Source organism: Manacus vitellinus, unplaced genomic scaffold (genome assembly GCF_001715985.3).
Source record: "Manacus vitellinus isolate BGI_N305 unplaced genomic scaffold, ASM171598v3 scaffold_68_pilon, whole genome shotgun sequence".
Classification (NCBI taxonomy): domain Eukaryota; kingdom Metazoa; phylum Chordata; class Aves; order Passeriformes; family Pipridae; genus Manacus; species Manacus vitellinus.
The window spans coordinates 1,577,726-1,597,830 of NW_021940744.1; the positions used below are offsets into that span (position 1 = coordinate 1,577,726).

At 45.7% G+C, this 20,105-nt stretch overlaps 1 protein-coding gene across 1 annotated transcript; it reads right to left on the minus strand.

Moving 5' to 3' along the window:
• Positions 1–12,797: 12,797 nt before the first annotated feature.
• PTGS2 (prostaglandin-endoperoxide synthase 2) lies at positions 12,798–19,899 on the minus strand. The gene is made up of 9 exons (XM_008930938.4): positions 19,827–19,899; positions 19,573–19,716; positions 18,982–19,125; positions 18,428–18,609; positions 17,559–17,642; positions 17,137–17,383; positions 15,948–16,234; positions 15,637–15,784; positions 12,798–15,493 (listed from the first exon to the last, which is right to left on the minus strand). The coding sequence occupies exons 1-9, from the start codon at positions 19,897–19,899 to the stop codon at positions 15,087–15,089; spliced, it is 1,716 nt and encodes a 571-aa protein (XP_008929186.1). The 3' UTR covers positions 12,798–15,086.
• Positions 19,900–20,105: the final 206 nt, after the last annotated feature.

The following is a 20,105-nucleotide window of genomic DNA, read 5'->3' on the forward strand; positions in this document are numbered from 1 at the left end:
CTAGTCCTCACTTTGCAGTGTTTTGGCTGTAAACCAGAGTGATTTCACTTTATTAGGATTCTCTCGGTTCTTCTGACTTGAAATTATGTGATTACACTCTTCTTTATTCTCCCCATAAAATGTTTCACTCTGGGTAGTTTCTTCCTGCTTGAATGACAGCAGTAACGCCTGAGAGGACAGAAACAGTTTCTGACTTCATAATTTTTATCTTTTTTGGTTATTCTAGACATTCAAATACCTCTAAAAGCCAGGAAAGCTGCAATTCCACATTATGTAGAATCAGAGAATCGCAGAATATCCCGAGTGGGAAGGGACCCAAAAGGCTCATTGCAGTCCAGTTTTGATATAATTCAATGCAATGTAAGGAGGAATCATGAAATTTTCATCTTATTGTCTCTGCCAAGTGCCCCAGTCCATATTTCTCCCTCCTCTGCTTTAATGAAGTCATAGATGATTTAGGCAGCCATAGGAATCTTTACGATTTCAGAAAATTTAGGAAGATTTTCCACAAATCAAAGGGCTTTAGACATCTGAGATGCTCTGAATCATCCTCTGTAGGTGCACAGCCCTGTCCACTGGCTACACTGGGGAGAAAAGGTTCTTTTTGGTCTTCTGAATCACAGCTCAGTTGTATTCACAAAGGAGCTGGAGGAGGATCAGACAGAAGGTGGACCGTGGGTTTGCCTCCTTCCTTGGGGGGAAAAAATTCCTGGGATTTGTCAAAAGGAGTCCTGCTGGCCCTGACAGCCTGTGGGAGGTCAGCAGCCAGCAGCACAGAGTGTCCCAAAACTGGGCTCCCAACACAAACTCTTTATCTCATGGGATGTGGCCTCTTAACCAGTAGAGACTCGCAGCTGATCAGTGCAACTTAAGGATGGACAAGCTATTTCAGACCTTCCAGCACATTCCCATCTACCGTGGCAGTGCCTGAGGAAGAGCAGCACAAACAATTTTCCCCCAGCTTGGTGTGGTTTCCCACCAGCAACCCTGTAATTAATTTTTCCATGTGCTTCTGCAAACTCCCATTTAACTTTTTCAGCTTCTTCTACCCAGAAGGTAAAAAACATCTCCTACCAATCTCCACAAACCTCTTTCTAACCCTTAAGAAAACCCACAGGTTTTCTCCCATCTCTCTTCTAGCCCGTCTCTCAGCTGCTTTGCTCCTGCTGATGGAGGCGGGGAGGTCCCGGTCCCCAGCAGGACGAAGGGCTCTTCCAGATGTTCTCTGCAGCTGGAAAAACTGTTGTGCTCATAGGAAAGTGACTGCAACGCTTGGGGCCCCTCACGTGGTTTTTATCTGAAGGAGATTTGGTCAATCTGTGACACAAACACATCTGTTACAGAAGTAAGTTAGCTCTGAATCCTTTGGCAGCCTCAGTGGGCTCGGAGCAGAGTGAGTCCCACACACTCAGCACTCCAGGAGGAAATGGCTCTGTGGGGCAGTGCAGGCACCTCCAGGATTCAAAAAACTGTTTAATCCATATAATCTAGGGTGGTTTTTCCCCCCACTGTTGAGAGAGGCACTCCTAAATTGTTTCCTCGTGGTCCTGTTGGTCCAATTCTCCCGGTCAGAGCTCAGCCAACGTATTCTGGGCAGGAATGTCTTTGGTAGAGCGAGCAGGACCAAGGGCTCTTCCTGGAAAGGGGCAGGAGAAGCCAACAGAAGGCAGGGCAGGACTGGAAGGCAGAGGGGTGGAGGAGGCAGTGCCAGGGGATCCCACTGACCCGTGGGGCCTCCTTGGACGCAGCCGGAGGGTCACGTCATCCCTGCCCCCAGACAGGCCTGATGCCCTTGCACAGCTGGGAGTCTGCACTGGTTCTTCCCTTCCCAGACCCTTTCCCTTCCTCCATTTCTATCCTTCCTTTGCTCTCACCATCTTGTTATTTTCTCCTCTTCCTATGCTGTCTCTTCTTCACCCCCTTTCTGCTCTTCCCCCCATTACCCCATCACGCCCCCTCGACTCTGCCTCCTGGGGATATTTTTTTTCCTGCACAAGGAAGTCTGTCAGCTGGCTCTGTTTCTCTGCTGAGTTGTGTCTTCCTGAAAAGGAAGCCCTTCACATGATGGTCTGTGTAATTGATTTTAATTTCTGGACCACAAAAGCTGCTCCCCGTGGAGGTCTCTGGGCACCACAAACATCAATAGCGATAATTAATGGAGCACTGACGACATGGGGCTGACATTTGGGAGCATTAAGGGAAGGCTGTGAGATGTTCCTGCTGCAGTTGAGGAAGCACTGACCACTTCAGGCTGGTGGAAACTCCCAGGAGTTACCCATTAACACACAACAAGGCACAGGGGGCTTAAATGTGGAAGGAGTCTGTGCATAAGTGAGTTTAATGAACAATAACCACGGGTGGAAGTACAGACATTAGTCCAGGTCCTTGCAAGGTCTGCCCAATGGCCCATGGCCAAAGTTAGTACCAGACAAGGCCTTAAGGACTCCAGATTGCTTTTCCATGCAGCAATGTCTATCAAAATATATCTGTTGGCAGACTGAGATGTACAAGCCCACAAAGTAACACCCCTTCCCAGGTCTTTCTTCCAAAACATCCACACCTGAGAAGATGCATTTCTGGGTTTCCTCCAGCACAGTGTGGCGATGTCTTGATGCCCCACCAGGGGAACTTGTAGCACTCTTCAAAAGGCACTGAGCCAAGAGGTCAGTGCTGGTCAATGCAGGCTTGTGTCTGCTCTGCACAGACTTCATAGGAAACTTCTCCAGGTCTCTGTGCCTGCAGAGAGCTCTGCTAGAGGAGAGGGGAGAGAGGAGACACAGGGAAATGGCAGCAGGGAGCTCTTCCACCTGCATCCAGGAGGTGCCTCCCTCCTCCAGGCTCCTGGAGCAGCAGTCAAATCCCAAAGCACTTCATTTAAACCTGCAGACCATCAGTCTTGCTGCAGTGACACCTGAGATCAGCCCCACTGACATCAGGCAGCAGCAGGGCTTTTACTTCTGTTCTCCTCATCTTCCCTGGTGTCCATGTGCCCATGGGTGACATTCTTAACTTGGTGTCCTTTACAGGTGTCCTTTGAGAGGTGGACAGGAGGGCTCAGGGATGTCCTTACACTTTGGATGTGCTCTGCAGTGACCCTCCCACGCGTGTTGTAACACCACACTGCTCCCACCACCCGCAGCTCTGTGGTGGAAACCCCAAGGACCGTGGCACCACACAAAGGACTGGGGTTTTATTTTACATTCCCAAGTGTGGCATAACTCTGAGATCACTTCAGACCACGCAGGCAGCCCGGGGCTCCATCTTCTGTCAAACTGTCCAGTTCCCTGCACAGGGAACACCCTGTGACTGAACTTTGCTCGGTGACTCCATGGTTTGGGTCCACAACTGGCTGGACCCACCAGCATTCCGGTGCTCTGTCTTGCATCAGCCTCTGGGAACAAGAGAGAGGAGGGAGATGTGATTCCATGGCTACGTTCTCCTCCTCTCTCCCTGCTCCCATGTGTTGGGAAGTGTGTCAGACCCACCACGTGTGGCTGAGACGGGTCGGGTGTGAACAGGGCATGGGTTGGTGGCTCTATCGTCACACACCCGCGTAAGACAGGACGACGTAAGAGTCTAGAACAAACAAATAGGTGGTTTTTCCCCCAGCCAATTTAAATAAGTGTTTTGCTTCCCAGAGGCGCTTTTGCTGTGCTGCAGCATGACTTTTTGTGCTTGATAATGGCTCTGCTTTGCATAGAGAGGGAATTTTAAAAGCTTTCTCCTTGTCCCAGTTCCCTTGAGGGAAACATTAAACATCTTTAGCCTTTCTTTAGGCTTTCATACCTCAAACAACTTACACATACCATTTTAAACAGCTTTTTTTTTCTTTTTTTCTGTGATAGTTGAAGTAACATCATCCAAGCTGTGCAAACGTGTTTTGGCTAGGGTGCTTCCTTCTAGATCATGGTGGCCCTGGGAGTACAGAGTCCAGACAATGCTGTCTCAGCCAGCTGGCCCCCATAACTCCGTTACAAGCTCTCCTTGTACAACATTCAGATTCCTTCTGTGGCCAAAAAGCTTCCCTGATCTCTTGCAGGACCAGAGGGAAGCTCTGCTTGGCTCTGCTCGGCTCTGGGCTCCGCTTTTTGGCACTTCTGTTCCAAAGGCAGTTTCCCCATGGGAGGTGGGAGAGCTGCTTTGGCAACCTGCAGAATTCCCCTTCTCCCTTCCACCCTCCAGCAGGTTGGGGAGGGCAGGAAAGGGAGAGGCAAGCCAGGATACAGCAGGTGGGTCTTGAAGACCTGCAGGATGGGCTGACTCCTTCTAGGAAGGAAAAAGGCTCCAGATGTGAATATTGGCATGAGAAAAGCCACTCTGGTCACCAGAAGAATAAAGACCATGTTTGGCTGCTTGCCTGCTGCCTTCTGGACCTGGTTAGCAACGAAATGTGTTAGCATTTTGGGGGTGGAGAGATTGCAAGAGGTTCATCAACAACCAGAGGCTCTCTAAAGCGTTTCAGCAAGGGACAAGCAGTTCATCCTTGTGTCTCTTCTATAATTGTATTGTCTCATTACCTTTCTGATCCAAAATTGGTGTTCAGGCTGAGCTCTATATTTTGCACTTCCAGGAAAGCTCCTTTTGCAGACAAATTCCTTTCTGAGAAGTATGAGCCCGATTATGAAGTGCCAAAACCTTTCCATGGACTAGTGGCAGGCAGGAAAAGAACCTTCATCCTACAAAAATTCTCCTATTTTATGGCGGAAGAGAAATGGAAACTTAAGAGTTGCGGGTATTTTTTAAATGAAAGGAAGGAATTGGTGGGGAAAGAGTGACTGTGCAACAGTGAGTTTATTGGAAGTTAATGTACTTACCTGGAGGATTGAGGCATTGCAAAAGCTTATCCCAAGCACTTGTCCAAGAGTCTCCATGAGAGGTTAAACCTCCCCTGTATCTGTCAGATGGAGGGGAAGGGGAAGGTCTCAGCTGTGTTTTGATCAAGACATTCCTTGTTAGACCTGAGAAATTCTTCCCAAGGACAGTTTAGTTGAGCTTGGCTTGTTTCCATGAAAGTATTGCATTCCAACAAAAGACAGATTTGTCCAAAAATTTCCATGGGCTCAAGCTGAGACATTTCCTTGCTTCCCAGGATACAAAAGAGGTGAAAACAAACTCATGTGTCTTCCAGTTCTGACTGGACGTGGCTCCTCACGTCCACTCCTTACTCACCATGAGTCCACTCCGTGTGCGTAATATTATGAAGAAAAATAAACTTGCCCTTAAAGATGCTTTTGTGGGAGACCAGGAAAAGTCCAGGTCCCAGCTTGAAAAGGTTACAAATGAGTTCCTGCAGCTCTGGCCGTGGCCCATGGCGTCTGAGAGGAGCAACTCCACCAGTGGGTTGGAACACAACGGTCTTTAAGGGCCCTTCTGGCCCAAATCGTTCCATGATTCTGTAACTTTTTGATTAAGGGCCATGCTGATGGGCAGGTTAAGAATTTGGCTAGACATGTAGGGACTTTGTAATTAGACTGTAAAATAATTAAAAAAAAAAAAGAAAATAAAAAGAAAAAATGAGTTTGAGAGTAAAATTCCACATTTCTTATTTAAATGCTACGCTCAGCCAAGGGAACCTCAGCCCTGCCCTTCCATGGATTTTTCCTATTGTGTTCCCCTCTTATCATTAATATATTTATTTTAAAATTGGTTTCATTTCACCTGTTTTGATTTCTGATATCATTGTGAAGTAGGGCTGAAGCTATTTATTGCCTAATATGCATTTCTTTATCTTAATAGGTCTGTATTTCTTTTAAACATTAACTTTGCTTTTACTCATTGCAACATTCCTATGTTACACTCCATTCTACATTAAAAATGTTATTTTCCTTATAATATATTCTTGTTTGAATACTAAAAAAATATATTCTTGTTTAAATACTAATCAAGAAGCTTAAAAGAAACCTTATCATAGGCTGCTGAAGAGTATTTTAAATTGCAAAGATTAAAACTTGGAAGAGGTTTATTATAACATACAATAGGATTTGGAGATGCCTTCCAAAGTCTTCTGCCCTGTGCTGGGATTGGCAGAGGTACCAAGCCCAAAGTCTGAGCCCCTGCACAAGAGTCCAGTTGCTCACCTTCAACTTCTGATCATAAATGTGACTTGGCCATTTTTAGACCAATCTGAGTCATACCAGGGTTGTCTGGAAAAAGAAAGTGGGCTGAAAATCTGAATTTTCACATTTTCAAGCTTTTAGATAGATTTTATATTGGTACAAAACAGTTCAGTTAAATCAAAAAGCAAAATTTACAGAAAAAAATGACTTTTATGAAACTCCTTTCTTAAGTAAATTCACGTAAGTAAATTCACTTCTTCTTGTCTGTGGCCCAGAGTCTGTGCCCTAAGGGTCATGAGAAGAAGGATGGGCAGGAGGGAAATGAGGAAGGGGTTTATTAGGGAACTGAAAGTGTGCAATCATTAAATTCTTTGTGAATAAGCACCAACAATGGAGTAAAGAGAACTTGATTTGAGGAGAATTGAGTGTGGCTGTGAACTGGAAGGTGGGGCTGGCTTTGTGCAAGTCAAGCAAATCTAGACTAGCCTAAAATCTGATGATGAATTGCCCTGTCAAAGCTTTATTCAAGTGGGTGCTTTTACGGCCATTTAAAGATAAAGAATCTTATTCACAACCTCCCGTGCTGCCTACCCATTCATGTGCTGAATCATGAGCAGGGTAACTTATTTTGTACAGGAAGGATCTGCCTGTGAAAACGGAGCTAGAGGCAAATAAATAAAAATTTTATTAGTCACTCAGAATGATTTACATGACTTCCAGTTCCTCCAGTAAATTTTGTAGTTGCTGACAATAAGCAAACAGATTTAATGTGATGAGGAGTTGCACATCCTCCTCTCAATCTAATTTGGTCTCAGAAAAACTGTTATGAAATTGCTGAGGCCAATAGTTCCTCAGTCTGTCTCCTGCTTCCAGGTCTGTAAGGGAAGAAGAAAAAAAAAAACCTTAAAAATTCTGTCCTGCAGTCTGGTCTTGTAGTATCGGGCTGAAATCAGAAGGGACAGAAATCTCGTGGGAACCTTTTCAGGGGAGCTTCCCTGGCCATTTTTGCAAGGTCAGGAGATACAAATAAGCTCTTAATTTTTCTAGAACCAGTTCTAAATCTGATGTACAGTTAAAGATGACTTTTTCAATGTGTTTCATTTGCACTCAGCACCCCGAGGGGCTGTTCTATGTTGAGTGACACGTGCAGATTTTTCAGTTCTTTAACAAATTACACAGGGAAAGGGCTTTGTACTTGTCTTGCCATTGCATCCCACTGAAGATGGAGGGTGGGAAGTACTGCTAAAGTAGCTCCTTGTGCATGGAAAAGGACACACACCTCGCAAATCGTGTTTGCAGCAGCCCAACATTATTCAAATCATGTGCAACTTTACCAGTGTCATGTTGGATGTGGCAGCTGAAGTCATGGTACACCTGACTATTGAATAAACAAACGTTTAAGAAGATGGTGATAAATGTTCACTTGTTTGCAAAGAAGGTTTAAAGGCAGTTATGAGAAATATTTACAACAAAGGGTGGCTGAGGAAGTGACTTCAAAGGGGAAATCAGCTTCCTACAAAATCAGGACCCCTGGGGATTTTAATTCTCTATTCACAAAGCCTCACACGAGAAGTGGTTTTATTTTTGCTGTTGCATTTAAAACTCAGGCTGTGAAGCACTATTGATCTTGGCTCGCTGTAAGCCATTGCCTGCCCTTGTTTTTTTCCTATTTCAAGTGATATTTTAACTGGAAAGCCTCACACATTTGGCACCTATTTCCTAAGGGGTGTAGAGCCCTTGTTGGCACTCTGGGGCAGGTGTGGACTTCACTCTCAGACAGAAGATCTTAGGAGATGTTTTGGGAAGTGACCAAGAGGTGTAGAAACCAATCCCCTGGGCTCTGCTGAAGCAGAGTGCTTTTCAAAGTCTTATCTCTCCTTAAATATTCCAATGTTTGTTCTATACTTAGGGCACATATTAATTTGGTCTTCATGGAGGGTGTTCATATGCTCCTCAAATTTCCCTCAAAAGGAGGCAAATATTCTTTTTCTTTCTGCAGGCTGGGGAAGAACACATGGATAAAACACTGAACTGAAGTTTCCATCTCCACCTACTTAGCAGGAGAGCTCTTATAATTGAATGAAAACTACGTCTGATATAGAGTGAAGGTTATTGAGAACACCCAAGGGTACTATACAGCAATGTCAGCTTGCTTTTGGGACAGTTTTATGTATTTTAATTGATCCATTTAATGATCAGATTGGGAAATCTTATCCTAACCATCCACACTGGGCCAGTTCTGATGACAAACACTGACACACTTCACCCAGCCAGCAGTCAAAAGAAGGTGGGTCATTGTCCCAGTGCCAGAAATTCATCCCGAATTTGGCCGAAATTCTACCAGTTCATTGGACACTCAGAAAGTTCAGTCCATTTCTAATTTAGAAATGCTTTTTTTCCCCCCTGCTTTCACTGAAATTCTCTGTGCTATAAAAATCTCAGCCCTGATTTACTTGGAATGGTGTCTCCTCCTCTGTCTCACTTGACATGACACCTTTTCACCATGTGCTCTGGGATGAGGTCGGATCACTGGTCACACATCCCCGCCTTATGTAAGAACTTCTATTTCACATCCGAGCCAGCTCAACGCACATTGGTTTTAATTAGCACCTACAACTGCTCCTTTGCAACTCTGCCATTGTTTGTTAGGCAGGAATAATTAATATTGTCTGGGCAACAGGCTGCAAAGCCACAGTTGAAAGGCCATCAAATTGTGTCAGTTCTCAGGGCAAGGTTTGGAAGGTGCTGAAGAGCACATCTGGAGTTGGCATCGTGGCTTTTAGCTGATGATTTTTGCAGGCTCACAGAACTGGGTTTTTACCCCAAAGTCGTGATGCTTCTTGGGGTCTTGGTTTCATCTCCTGCCTCTGAAGACCCACCAGTACACATTCAGGAATATCCTTATTAGCCACAGCCTGTGTGACCTGCAGTGTTTCTTTGATGAATGCCCATGAAAGCATTTTCTTTGGGTAGATCTTCATGGTTTAGGGATGGGAAGGTGAGGGAAACATGCCTTCTCCAGCCTCCACAGGGCTTGGAGTCATGGGCACTGCTTTCACTGCTTGGCCCATCTTGGGCTGTGTGTGTGTGTGTGTTTAAAATGTTTCATGAGCTCCCGCAGAAAAAGTCAACCACAAATGCAGTGCTTTTGGGGAAAATGAATGGGTGTTAAAGTTCCCTGTCAGCAGGGCAGGTTGGGACAGGGTTAGGGTTAGGGTGGAAGCCTGCAGTAATGAGCTACACCTCATTACTGGGAAAAAAAAAATACACAGCAAGAATGAAGTTCCCCCGTTGTCTTGTGAGTATTTTGGGGTTTATCCTAAGACAGAAGCCTGGACTACTACTCTGATTTTGGAGGCATTTTCCAACCTTAGTGATTGTGTTGATTAAAGATCTGAGACACTTGCAAGCAGGATGCTCCCAGTTGTGTCACACTTTGTGTTTTCCCAGTGCCTTTCAGGTAAGTACCATTAATTTAACAGGAAAAAAAGGATATTGGGGTTACAGTAGGTTGGAAGCCGCAAGGTATTTTCAACTTTCTGTAAATATGCCTTGCCTTGGGCTGGACAGAATCTTAGAATCACAGACTGCTTTGGGGTAGAAGGGACCTTAAAGCCCATCCAGTGCCACCCCCTGCCATGACAGGGACACCTTCCACCAGGTTGCTCCAAGCCCCATCCAACCTGGCCTTGGACACTTCCAGGGGTGGGGCATTGATCCATAGATCCTCATGGGCATGCAGAGAGTTGGTTTGAAAATAGATGCTTTGAACATTATCTGCCTTCTTCCTTCTTTGCCCAGATTTGGGGGTTCCATGCTTTGCTTCCTATCCAGTGGGGAACTCCCGCGGGATGAAACAGCTTGGCTTGCCCAGAGCTGAGGGCAAGTAACCAGCATGAGTCAAGCTTTGTACCCTGCCCTCTCCCAGTAGCAAACTGGGGAGATCTCACCAGCTTTAACAGGCTCCCTCTCCCCAAGGTGCTCAGCTCCCAACTTGCCCAGGCCACCTCTGACTCTGGTTTCTGAAGCTTTAGCGTGTCTGGGAGTGAACACCGAGATTTTGTCTGAGGGCTCAGGATTTTCAGACAAGAAAATCCCAGAAAGGAAAAGTGGTGAATTCCTTGGGCTACCTTTTCCCTTCTCACTTTCTTGACATCTACTTTCTTGTTTGTCTCGCTTCTCAGTGGCAGAGGAGGAAGGCAGTAGTTGGGGTTTCTTTTGGGTGAGATCAATTCCTTGCCAATACTAATGAAAATGTCTGGACTTAGAGAGTAAGTGAGCACAGGAGTCACTGGAGATTTTATACTAATGAAAAAAAAAATTACAATTAGAAAGCAATCATGTATACCTATATATCAGCATAATGTTACATCCAAACTGAAATTCCATATTAAAGGAAGAGGAGCACTCAGCTCTTCCCAAGGAGAGTTTTTTCCATACGATATTTCTTTGTTATACTGCTGCATTTCTGTGTGCCTTGTGTGGCTCTTTTCATGCCATTTAGCCTTTTAGCAAAGGGGTTGGGATCTGTCCCAAATCTTCCTTTGTGAAGCCTAGCCATGATGATGATGGGATGTGTCCCTTCACCTCCTTTTCCATATTTAGAGTATATTAGGATTTCTCCCTTCACCTCCTTTTCCATATTTAGCATATAGAACTACAGCCTATTCCTTTCTTTCCTATATATTTATATTCTTATAATGTTTAGGTATTTTCCTTCCTGGTCTTCTGAAGGAAACAGCACATATTTGCAATAAGTTTTTCCAGAGCTTTTCCCTTATTTCAGTAGCTGTGAATAGGCAGGGAACAAGTGATGTATCCATTCCCTCTCTCCTTCCTACCCTTCCTGCAGCTTGGCCAAACTACCTGCTGACTTTTCAGGATTGGTGCTGAAAATGGAAGTATTTTCTTGCAATGGAGAAGCTGCTTGTGACAGAAACGTCTCCCAAAATCCAGGCAAAGCAGCTGCCTTGGGAGCACTGTGCTCCAGCTAAAGGCCAGCACACCTCAGTGAGTGTGGAGCAGCAAACCTGGTCAGGTGCCCGCAGGGCTCCGACTCAGCATCCGTAAGGAATTCTTACGCAGTGGGAACGACGAGTGACGTGTGGGACAGCCCTGGGTGAAGGTGATGCTGCTGGTGACCTGCTCCCAAAGCACGGAGCTCTCATGTGCCTGGATGGGTTTCCCTCCTTCACCACATTGCCTCGGGTGAAACAGCTCCCTCAGCCCAGGCTGGAGAGCGAGTATTTTGCAGGGCAGGTTTTTTCCTCTGGGGAACATTCTTGTCTTTTGTATCATCGGGACATGCCCCTGCTCAGGGGGAAGGAGGAGCTCCTCCGTGATCAAACTATCTCATCCAGCATGTGTGAATCCATCCAGACTGGCCCTTCCCTAATTAGGGCACCCGAAACACCTTCTCCATGGGTGACCTTGCTGCTGCCTCCTCGCTGTGGGTTTTCCCTGCCAGCACCTCGGCGGCTGTGGCCGAGCCCGTCACCGTCCCGCTGAAGTGACCGGCCTTTGTCTTTGCTCACTCCCTTGCTCAGCTTCCCTTCACAACAGGGACGTGTCAGCAATTAATTAGCTTGCAGAGAGAATGAGTTGACAGGCTGTTAAGGAAACAAAGCCCCACGTTGCTCATCCGTGGTCTGTACCTGTCTCTGTTCACCCACAGCCTCTGCTTGCAGCCAGCAGAGGGACCAGAGGGATGCTTCAGGAAGGGTCCTCAGGACGTTGCGCTTTTGGGGCTGAAGATGGTCACTGAAGTGAGGAGGACTGAATTTTAAGCTGAGGAATATTGCTGGAGGTGTTTGGGAGCCTGGGTGCAATAGGAATATGAAGGAACTGCACAGTGGTGGAGATGGAAAGGAGCTCCAGAGCAGAGGCAGAACTGTCATATTCTCAGGGATGGAGGCTGGTCGGAAATATTGACCTGGGGGACACAGGGATGAGCTTTGGACCAAAAAGGATTTTGGGTGGCTGGAAGGAAGGTGGCTCTGGCTGAAGGACAGAGGCTGTGAGAGGACAGGCCACCAATACTGGGATGGGGCAGCACCAGAGGCAGTGCAAAGGGAGTGATAGTGGGGGACTGAGCACAGAAGGGGCCTGAGGTGACACTGGGTGGTGGGGGTGGTGAGTGACTGAGGCAGTACAAGATGCAGGATCCCCTGAGATGTCTCCTTCCCACCTTCCCCACATTTCTTATCAGAGGTGAAGACGTAGGGAGGAGGGTGGGTGGCCTCAAAGGTGCTCTTTGTAGGAGAGGGTCACACTGCACCAGCTCCTGCTCCCCCATCCCTGTTTTGATGGATCAGAGCCCTCTCTGGTCCAGAGGTCACCTGCATCCCAAAGCAGTTTTCCCCTCTGGAGTATGCCAAGCACGAAGGGAAACAGCTCTGGACTGTGCTTGCTGGGGAAAGGGAAGTGATAAGGGAGGTCAGATACACCAAGGCAGTGTTGTGCAACCCCAACACTGCACTTTCCCTGTAAAGCACCTTTAGCATCTCCATTATGGATAAGAGGAGCTGGATTCTCCAGGGGTGGCACAGTGAAATCCCTTTTCACCGGTGACCAAAGGGGAAAAAATTGCTATATTTGGATGAGAGGCATGTCTTGAGAGAATTGAATGCTGTTAGTAATGCCCTGTAATCCTCCATTTAATCTTGAGTGGCAAACCAACTAAAGAACTGTTTCATACTAAATAGTGCTGAAGGAAATCACAAGCAGAGGAGCCCACAAAAGTAATGTTTTCAATTTATTTATATAAACAATTGCATTTTAGCAACACTGTTGTTGTCCTACAAAAATAAAGTGAAAAACTATTCACAGAATTTTCAATAAATAATCTCAAACATACACATTTATCACGAGCAAGTTGAACCCAGCCAAACCCAGCAGGCTGGGTCCCATCACAGACAGTGACAGTTGAAATGTGGCTGCAGAGTACAAAATGCAGAGTGAACAGGATTCCTTGCTGAAGCAGCTTGTAACTTAACTCCAGTGACACGCTCTGAGGGCTTCCTCTTTGCCTACCCCAAACCAACTAGATCTGTCCAGACTTGCCTCCCCTTGTGAGCCCAGCACTTTTCCTCAGTTAACAGCAGAAGGGTGCTCCCAAGGGTGTTCCAAAGATGGAGCTCATTGACAGGTACATGGTGAACAAGAGTCCCAGCAGTTTTCACTCTTTAGCAAGTGCAGCACCGACCACCTTTGGGTACAAGGTGATTGAAGGTTTTTCCTCCTTCATGCTTCAAACAGAAAAAGGAAAACAAATGCCCTTCTTGCTCCCAAAGCATCCATACCAAAGACCAGCCCAAGTCAGTCCCTGGTATCGATGGCTGCAGGAGATCTTGGTTCAGCTGTTCATGGCAACGAGACCTACACAGCCAAAGGTCAGCACTGCCTCTACACAAATCAATGGAAACACAAGTCACAGACAAACTACACTATTGCCAGAGTCCTTACAGTGCACAAGCCTCTACAAGTGCGTGAGAGATTCAGATGAGACAGAAAACTCAAGTCCTTTTCCACAAGTAGTCAAGGAATTTTGGGCAGGGGCACAGAGTACCAGGTTGCTGCTCTATTCCAGTCTGAAGTGACATTTTCTTTTTCCCTATAGTTCCCCAGCTGTTTTTATGGGAAGATCATCTTCTACATTTCCTCTCTAGAAATTAAAAAAAGATACCCTTACATGCAAAGTCTGAAGTGCTGGTACAAGATCCTGTGTAACTTATGTGCCCAGATGAGACTAGATATTTTAGTGCTGGATCAGGACAAGTATGAGTTTTTGTGCTAGCCAGTTTTAATGAAGCTTAAGCCAATTACTTAAAATGCCTCTGTTTATAAATTATAAATAAAACATTATCCCTCCTCCCCCCAATAAGTAGGACTACAAATTGCATGTACAACTTGTGTACACAGACATAAGCACTTTCAAGGCTCTGTGCCTTGAAGTGCTGCTAAATCTACTCTGTGTTCTGCTTTCTGTGTGTCTGCACAACTGCTCAGCTTTCACTGCTCCCTAATAATCCCCCTGTTTTGGGAACACAAAGCTAAACCAGAGCCACAGCCTAACTACAGCTACACTGTCCTTCTGTCCTTGGAGGGACAGACATCAAATTATCAAGTAAACCAGAGAACTACAGCTATGAAAAGAATATCAGTACCTTGGGCTAAGTTTAAGACCTCCCCAAAGTTACACAATAAAAACAGCTGCATTCCAACACAAGCAGCCTTGTATTGCAGCCTAAGAGTCAGTTATTGCTAAGCTCAGTACCTCATTCTCACCCCCTCACACAACTAATACTTCTGTGACACACGCTTCAAAAAGAAGTAGAAGCCAAGAAAAGCTCTATTTTCTTTAAAAAATTAAATAATAAAAAAGTATTTAAAAATAGTTAGTTTTCATGTAAATCCAGAAGTGGATTTACACATAAGGAACCTATAAATTATGATACAAAGTGCCTTATCAGCAATGAAGGAGAGGTAGTATCAATGACAAATGCAATGCATTTTCTGACCTTTCATAAATAAGTGAGTCTCAAGTATATGTATTTTTTCATTAATCTTTGAGTTCTCATACTGAATTCATAATCTCTTCTGGCAGTTTTCATTAAGTCAGATTTTTCTTGTTCTTTTAGGTCAACAGCTGTTTTCAAGTTTAAGCTGCTGAGACAAAAACTTGCCTTTGTAGTGTTACGTGACCTATGAAAACCACCAGACAAAGCAGACAAAGCCACCACCACCCCACTTCATCAAGTATTAAAACAACATTAAAAAAAAAAAAAAAGAGTTGGAACCTTTGTCCACTTTGGAATACATAGTTCTGTTACAGAAGATTTTAAACAAGGGATTCACCACTGTCCAGCTCATACAGAGAAAATCCCTTTTTGTAAATGGAAGCCTTACCTGAGTAAGGAATCTAAGGCAACCCCCACAATGAAGATGCTCAAGTGTTTTTTTTCCTAGTTTTTAAATACTAAGCCATAAATAGAATAAATAACACAGTTAAATAAATAAATAGGTGGGTTTCTACAACTCAGCAGAGCGCTCTTTCAGCAGTAGTGTGGGGTTGATATCTTCCATGGCTGTTTTTGAGGTACTAACGTTAATGGTCGCCTCTGTGGGTTCAGGACTTAGGATGTGGAAGGCAGTGAAGGGACAGCCCTTGACATTGTTGCAGATGAGCTTTTGCAAGGAGGCAGTGTTGATGATGTCAAAGCCCACTTTGCCACCGAAGGTGCTGGGCTTCCAGTACTCAGGGGAGCAGATGGCATTGCCCATCAGTCCCTTCAGGGAGAACGGGGCTCCCATCTCCACCATGGTTTCTCCAAAGATGGCACCTGGGCGTGGCTTTTCCACCAGAAGGCCTGGGTACAGCTCCATGGCATCAATGTCTCCATACAGCTCCTCCAGCTCAGCTGCCATTTCCTTTTCTCCTGTAACGAGTAAAAACCATTAGTGGAAAAATCCTACTTTACTCACAAGACTATCCTGCTCAAGTCCAGTAATAATATTGTAGGACTCTGTGAGCCTTTTAAGGAAGTGGCCCTCACTTGCTCTGAAGGATGAGAACTGTTACCTGTAAGTTCTTCAAAGGATCTGAATGGTTTCAGCATGAAGCGTTTCCTGTACTCGTTCAAGGACTGGTATCTCATTTGCCTGCTCTGGTCGATTGAAGCCTTGGCCACTTTCTGTACTGCAGCAGGGACGTTCTTCCCACCAGCAACCTGGTTAACCAAGACGAAAAGGAGTAAGATCTTCTGATAAGAGTCATGAGGAAGCTGTGCCTTTACAGTCTGTGATTAGTTTTAAATAGCTTTATTCTATTCCCTTGTCCCACACCCAGCTTACGCCTCTCTTGGTTCACCGGCAACTTGAGGAAGTACCTACCCTGCCAGCACTTTGCTTGGAGAAGGATTTCACCATGTGGGAAAGGCCGTGCTCCAGCATGATGGAGTTGTTGTAGAGGAACTGCTGGAAAGTGTACTCCTGGTCATGGATGTGGAAGGTGTCGGGCAGCAGCGGGTGCCAGTGGTACAGGGTGTTGAACTCGGCTGCGATCCGGTTCTGGTACTGGAACCGCTGGTTGAACAGCAGCTCGGGGTCGAACTTCAGCTTGAAGTGGTACCCACTCAAGTGCTGCACGTAGTCCTCGATGACAATCTTGATTGTCTCTCCTGGGGGACAAAGACACAGCAGAGAATATTGGCACTGGTTCCCTGAGAAACTTGAGGCGGTGGAGAAAACACCCTTTCTGAATTGTTCTAAAAAATGCTATATTGATCAGGACAACAAACACTTCAACATTCTGTAATCTCTCCTAGAAAGCAATTCATCTATTTTATGTGACTAAGGGGTGGAACAGTACTTAAAATCCCAGGAGCTTTTGGCTGTGGTAGTGAAGTGCTTTCTATAGCTTGCTTTCCCACTCCCACCCAAGATGCAGTTCCTTGTACCCTCCCCAGAACAGCACACAGCAGTATCTACACTGTGTTCAGTCACAGGATAGAGGGAGGGGATAATGAAGAAAGTTGATGTCTGAAAGCAAATCTCAGCTTCTGAGCCACATCATACAACTGTCCTGGTTTACAGTTTCAGTTTGGGCAAGGTCTTTTCAAGCTTGGAGTACATCACCTCTCACATAGGATGAAATACCACTGAGCAGACAATTAGATAAGAGAAATATGTGGAGTTATGTTTTACATAACCTCCTGAACTTTAGACTTAATCACAGCCTTTCTTTTAAGGCATACCTGAACTGACTCAACCCTAGGGGGAAAAACCCAGATCTGAGAGCCTGAGGTCACGTAGCCTCACACGCTTTCTCTGAGAAAGGAACCTTCATTTACTGCCTTTTCACTGCTTTCAGTTCTGCTTCCCTTAGATAAGGGAATGGAGTATCCCTTAGCTCAGTTTTCCTCAGTTTTGTCCTCAGCAGAGCTGGGGGAAGCTGTACCTCAGCACAGCCCCGGTGACGGGCCGCGAGGGCGCCGCTCACACGCCAATTGATGCAACAGCTTCCCTCTTACTCCACCCTCAGAGAGGAGGTTCAGCTGCACGCAGGTGAGGTGACACCCACCTATCAAGATGAGCCTGGTGGTTTGGAAGAGCTGCTCGTCGTCCCACTCGGGGTGCTCCCGTCTGAGGACGTCGCAGACGCGGTTGTGCTCCCGCAGCCAGATCGTGGCGTACATCATCAGGCCTGGCACCAGCCCGAACACCTCCTGCCCCACCGAGAACCGCAGGTGCTCCGGCACGTGGGGGGGGTACAGCATCTCTGCCTGGGTGTCCTTCACCGTTGGGGGGTACATTTCTCCATCAATCATCTGCCAGGGAGGGAGGGAGAATAAAACAAGAGGTGTGAGCTATGACGCTCAGGAGTTAAGCTGCGCTCTGTTAGCACTGACTTTAGTCTTGCGCTTTAGATCAACCACACACAGAGCACTAATTCAGAAAATACGTCATCCAACAAAAAGGCAAGAATTTTGAGGTATGACATACCTGGTATTTTAGCTTTCCATCCTTTCGGAGTCTCAGTTTAAGTTGCCTCTCCAGAGTCTCTCCATAAATGTGGTTCAAGTCAACCTAAAAAAGAAAAGCATTTGGAACATGAAGCCAACCTGCATTTTTTGCTATTTTAGGATAGGTCCCACTTCTATGGATGCCAATAGGAGCTCACCCCCTAGATGTTTACCTTTTAATTATATTGCCGCTACCTTATAAGTATCAACCACTGATACTTAAGATGAAGCCAAATTATTTCCTGGCAACTGGAGCCATCTCTGCGTAAGAGGGGGTTGTGAAATTGCCAATTTAAAAGGACTCTGTTTAAAAGTGTCAGCAACTTTCTATTATGCAGACAGCTCTCTGTATATACAGACACAGTTTACAGCTTTGGTGTAGACACACAAATTACCCTTACAGTGAAGAACTTTGTCTAAAGGCTGCCTGTTTTTTAGGTGAAGATCCTAAATCCAAGTCTGCTTCTGAAGTTATTTTTAAACTAAGCCTATTAGCAGTACACAAGATGCCTTAGGGCAGGATATAGCTCTTTGGAAGTGACAGAGTCCAGGGAAGTTTTGGATACTCACTAGCTTTAGGTGAAAGCAGATCGTTGGGAATAATAAGAGTCATCACTGGGCAGGTACTTTAAACAGAACCACTTGCACAAAGCACGCAGTTCTGACCCGGGAGGAGATGCTATGGAGTGCTGGGATCTGGCCTAAGGAGAAGTTCTAGGAGGGACAATCCCATGGGTTTGTGGCACATGTGTTTGTGTGCACAGGTGTTTGTGTGCCCTGGCAACCTGCAGGATGCCATTCCAGCTGCTCAGTGGCTCCTGAGCACCAGGAGCTGTGTTAGTGACGTACCCCGTGGCCGAGGCCTGTGGTGAAGCCGGGTCCCTTCTTGTGGTCTGTCTTGAAGAACTGGTGAGTGAAGTGCTGGGCAAAGAATGTGAACATCACATTTGTGCCTTGTGGGTCAGGAATAAACTTTCTCCTTAGCAAAAACTTCTCCACAATCAGCTTCGAGTCTGGGAGCTCCTTCTTACCTGTGAGAAAGAGTGAGATATTCAAGACAACTCTTTATGTCATACTTAATTTTGTTCCTAACAAAAAGGCTTAAGACTTGCAATGTAATAGTGAAGGACAGCAGCATAGAAATAAGGGGAATATCTGCTTTTCTACGCTCACTTTGTTGATTTTATTAGAAACTTTTAAGTTCCCTGCTTTTAGCATGCAACTCAGTAATGAGAACCAGAAGAATTATCTTTTAGGTCTTCACACAATGTATCCAAAACATGGCTATTCTTCAAGTCCCCTACACTGAAAAAAGTTACAGACAAGGAAGTCTTATAGGAATTTCTACTTATCCTCTTAGAAAATACTAAAAGTGAACATTATGCACCTGGTTTATTCCTTACCTTTGACACCCATTGGTGTTGGACAGTCAAGTCCTACAGGTGGAAGGGATCTTGTGTAGTAGGAAAGATTGGAATAAGCTTCCCAGCTTTTATAACTATAATCAGTATTGTAAGTTGGTGGGCTGTCAATCAAGTGTGATCTTGCTGAAAGACAAAGAAGTATTTGATTACTTTCAACTGTACATTTTAGTCTCAAAAAGTAAATCACAAAGCCAGATCTTTCCCATATACTTGGCAGCAGTTGTAAATTCCACAAGCATCGGGCACTGATGTTAAACAGGATTACAGTTACTGAGTAACAGGACTGGGTCCTGGCTTATCAGCTGGATCGCACTATTAACATGAACAATTTGGAGCAAAGTTTATGCTGGCAAAATCTTGGATTCTAGCAGAAATTAGAGCAAACTGCACTTTAGCATGTTTCATGCAGGTCTGCATCATGCAGAAATCTGGAGTTTTGGGTTGTGTTTTAACCCTGGTGCAATTTAGGCTGTTTATTTTATATACAGACTAATGGAGAGCAATATTCCAGAGTCCCATGAGTTAATTCTGCTAGTTTTAGGAGGACTGGTAGAGAGAATTCATACTTACACGTTAGCACGTATCTCATAATAGCATCCCGCAGGAAGGGAATGTTGTTGATGATATTCCAGACTCCTTGGAAGTGCGTGAGGATGTAGTGGACAGTGTTTGGGGACGGTTTCAGTGTTAGCCTGAGCCACGTGAAGAATTCCGCTGCGAGCAACAACGGAAAGGTTATTACAAACCAGCTGTTGAGAGCGATCTGCAGCGCTGGAATGGGGTTATCGATTTAACTCCCGCGAAGGGAGGTTTAAGGTACTCACGTGTCGTGCAGTTTTCCCCGTAGAAGCCCGTCCTCGTGCAGTCGCACTGGTAGCGATCCGGCCCCGTCGTCATGCAGACCCCTCTGTTCTGGCAGGGGTGGGAGCAGCAAGGGTTGGCTGCAAGGGAACCACAGCTCCATTAGCATCGCACGCGGGATTCCCGGGCTTTACACAGGGAGGGAGAGCGCCCCGGAGTGTGGTGCTTATCGAGGAGGCATCAGAGGGAGCATCCATCCGCAGCAGCCTTCGGGCTACCAGGGAACAGCTTTTAAAAGGGCA

Coding starts and splice junctions, on each gene's coding strand:
- PTGS2 (XM_008930938.4), bottom strand. CDS start 19,899: ATGACGACGGGGCCGGATCGCTACCAGTGCGACTGCACGAGGACGGGC. Junction 16,235..17,136: donor CACCAGGCTCATCTTGATAG/GTGGGTGTCACC, acceptor TTTGTCCCCCAG/GAGAGACAATCAAGATTGTC. Junction 15,494..15,636: donor ATCCTTTGAAGAACTTACAG/GTAACAGTTCTC, acceptor TACTCGTTACAG/GAGAAAAGGAAATGGCAGCT.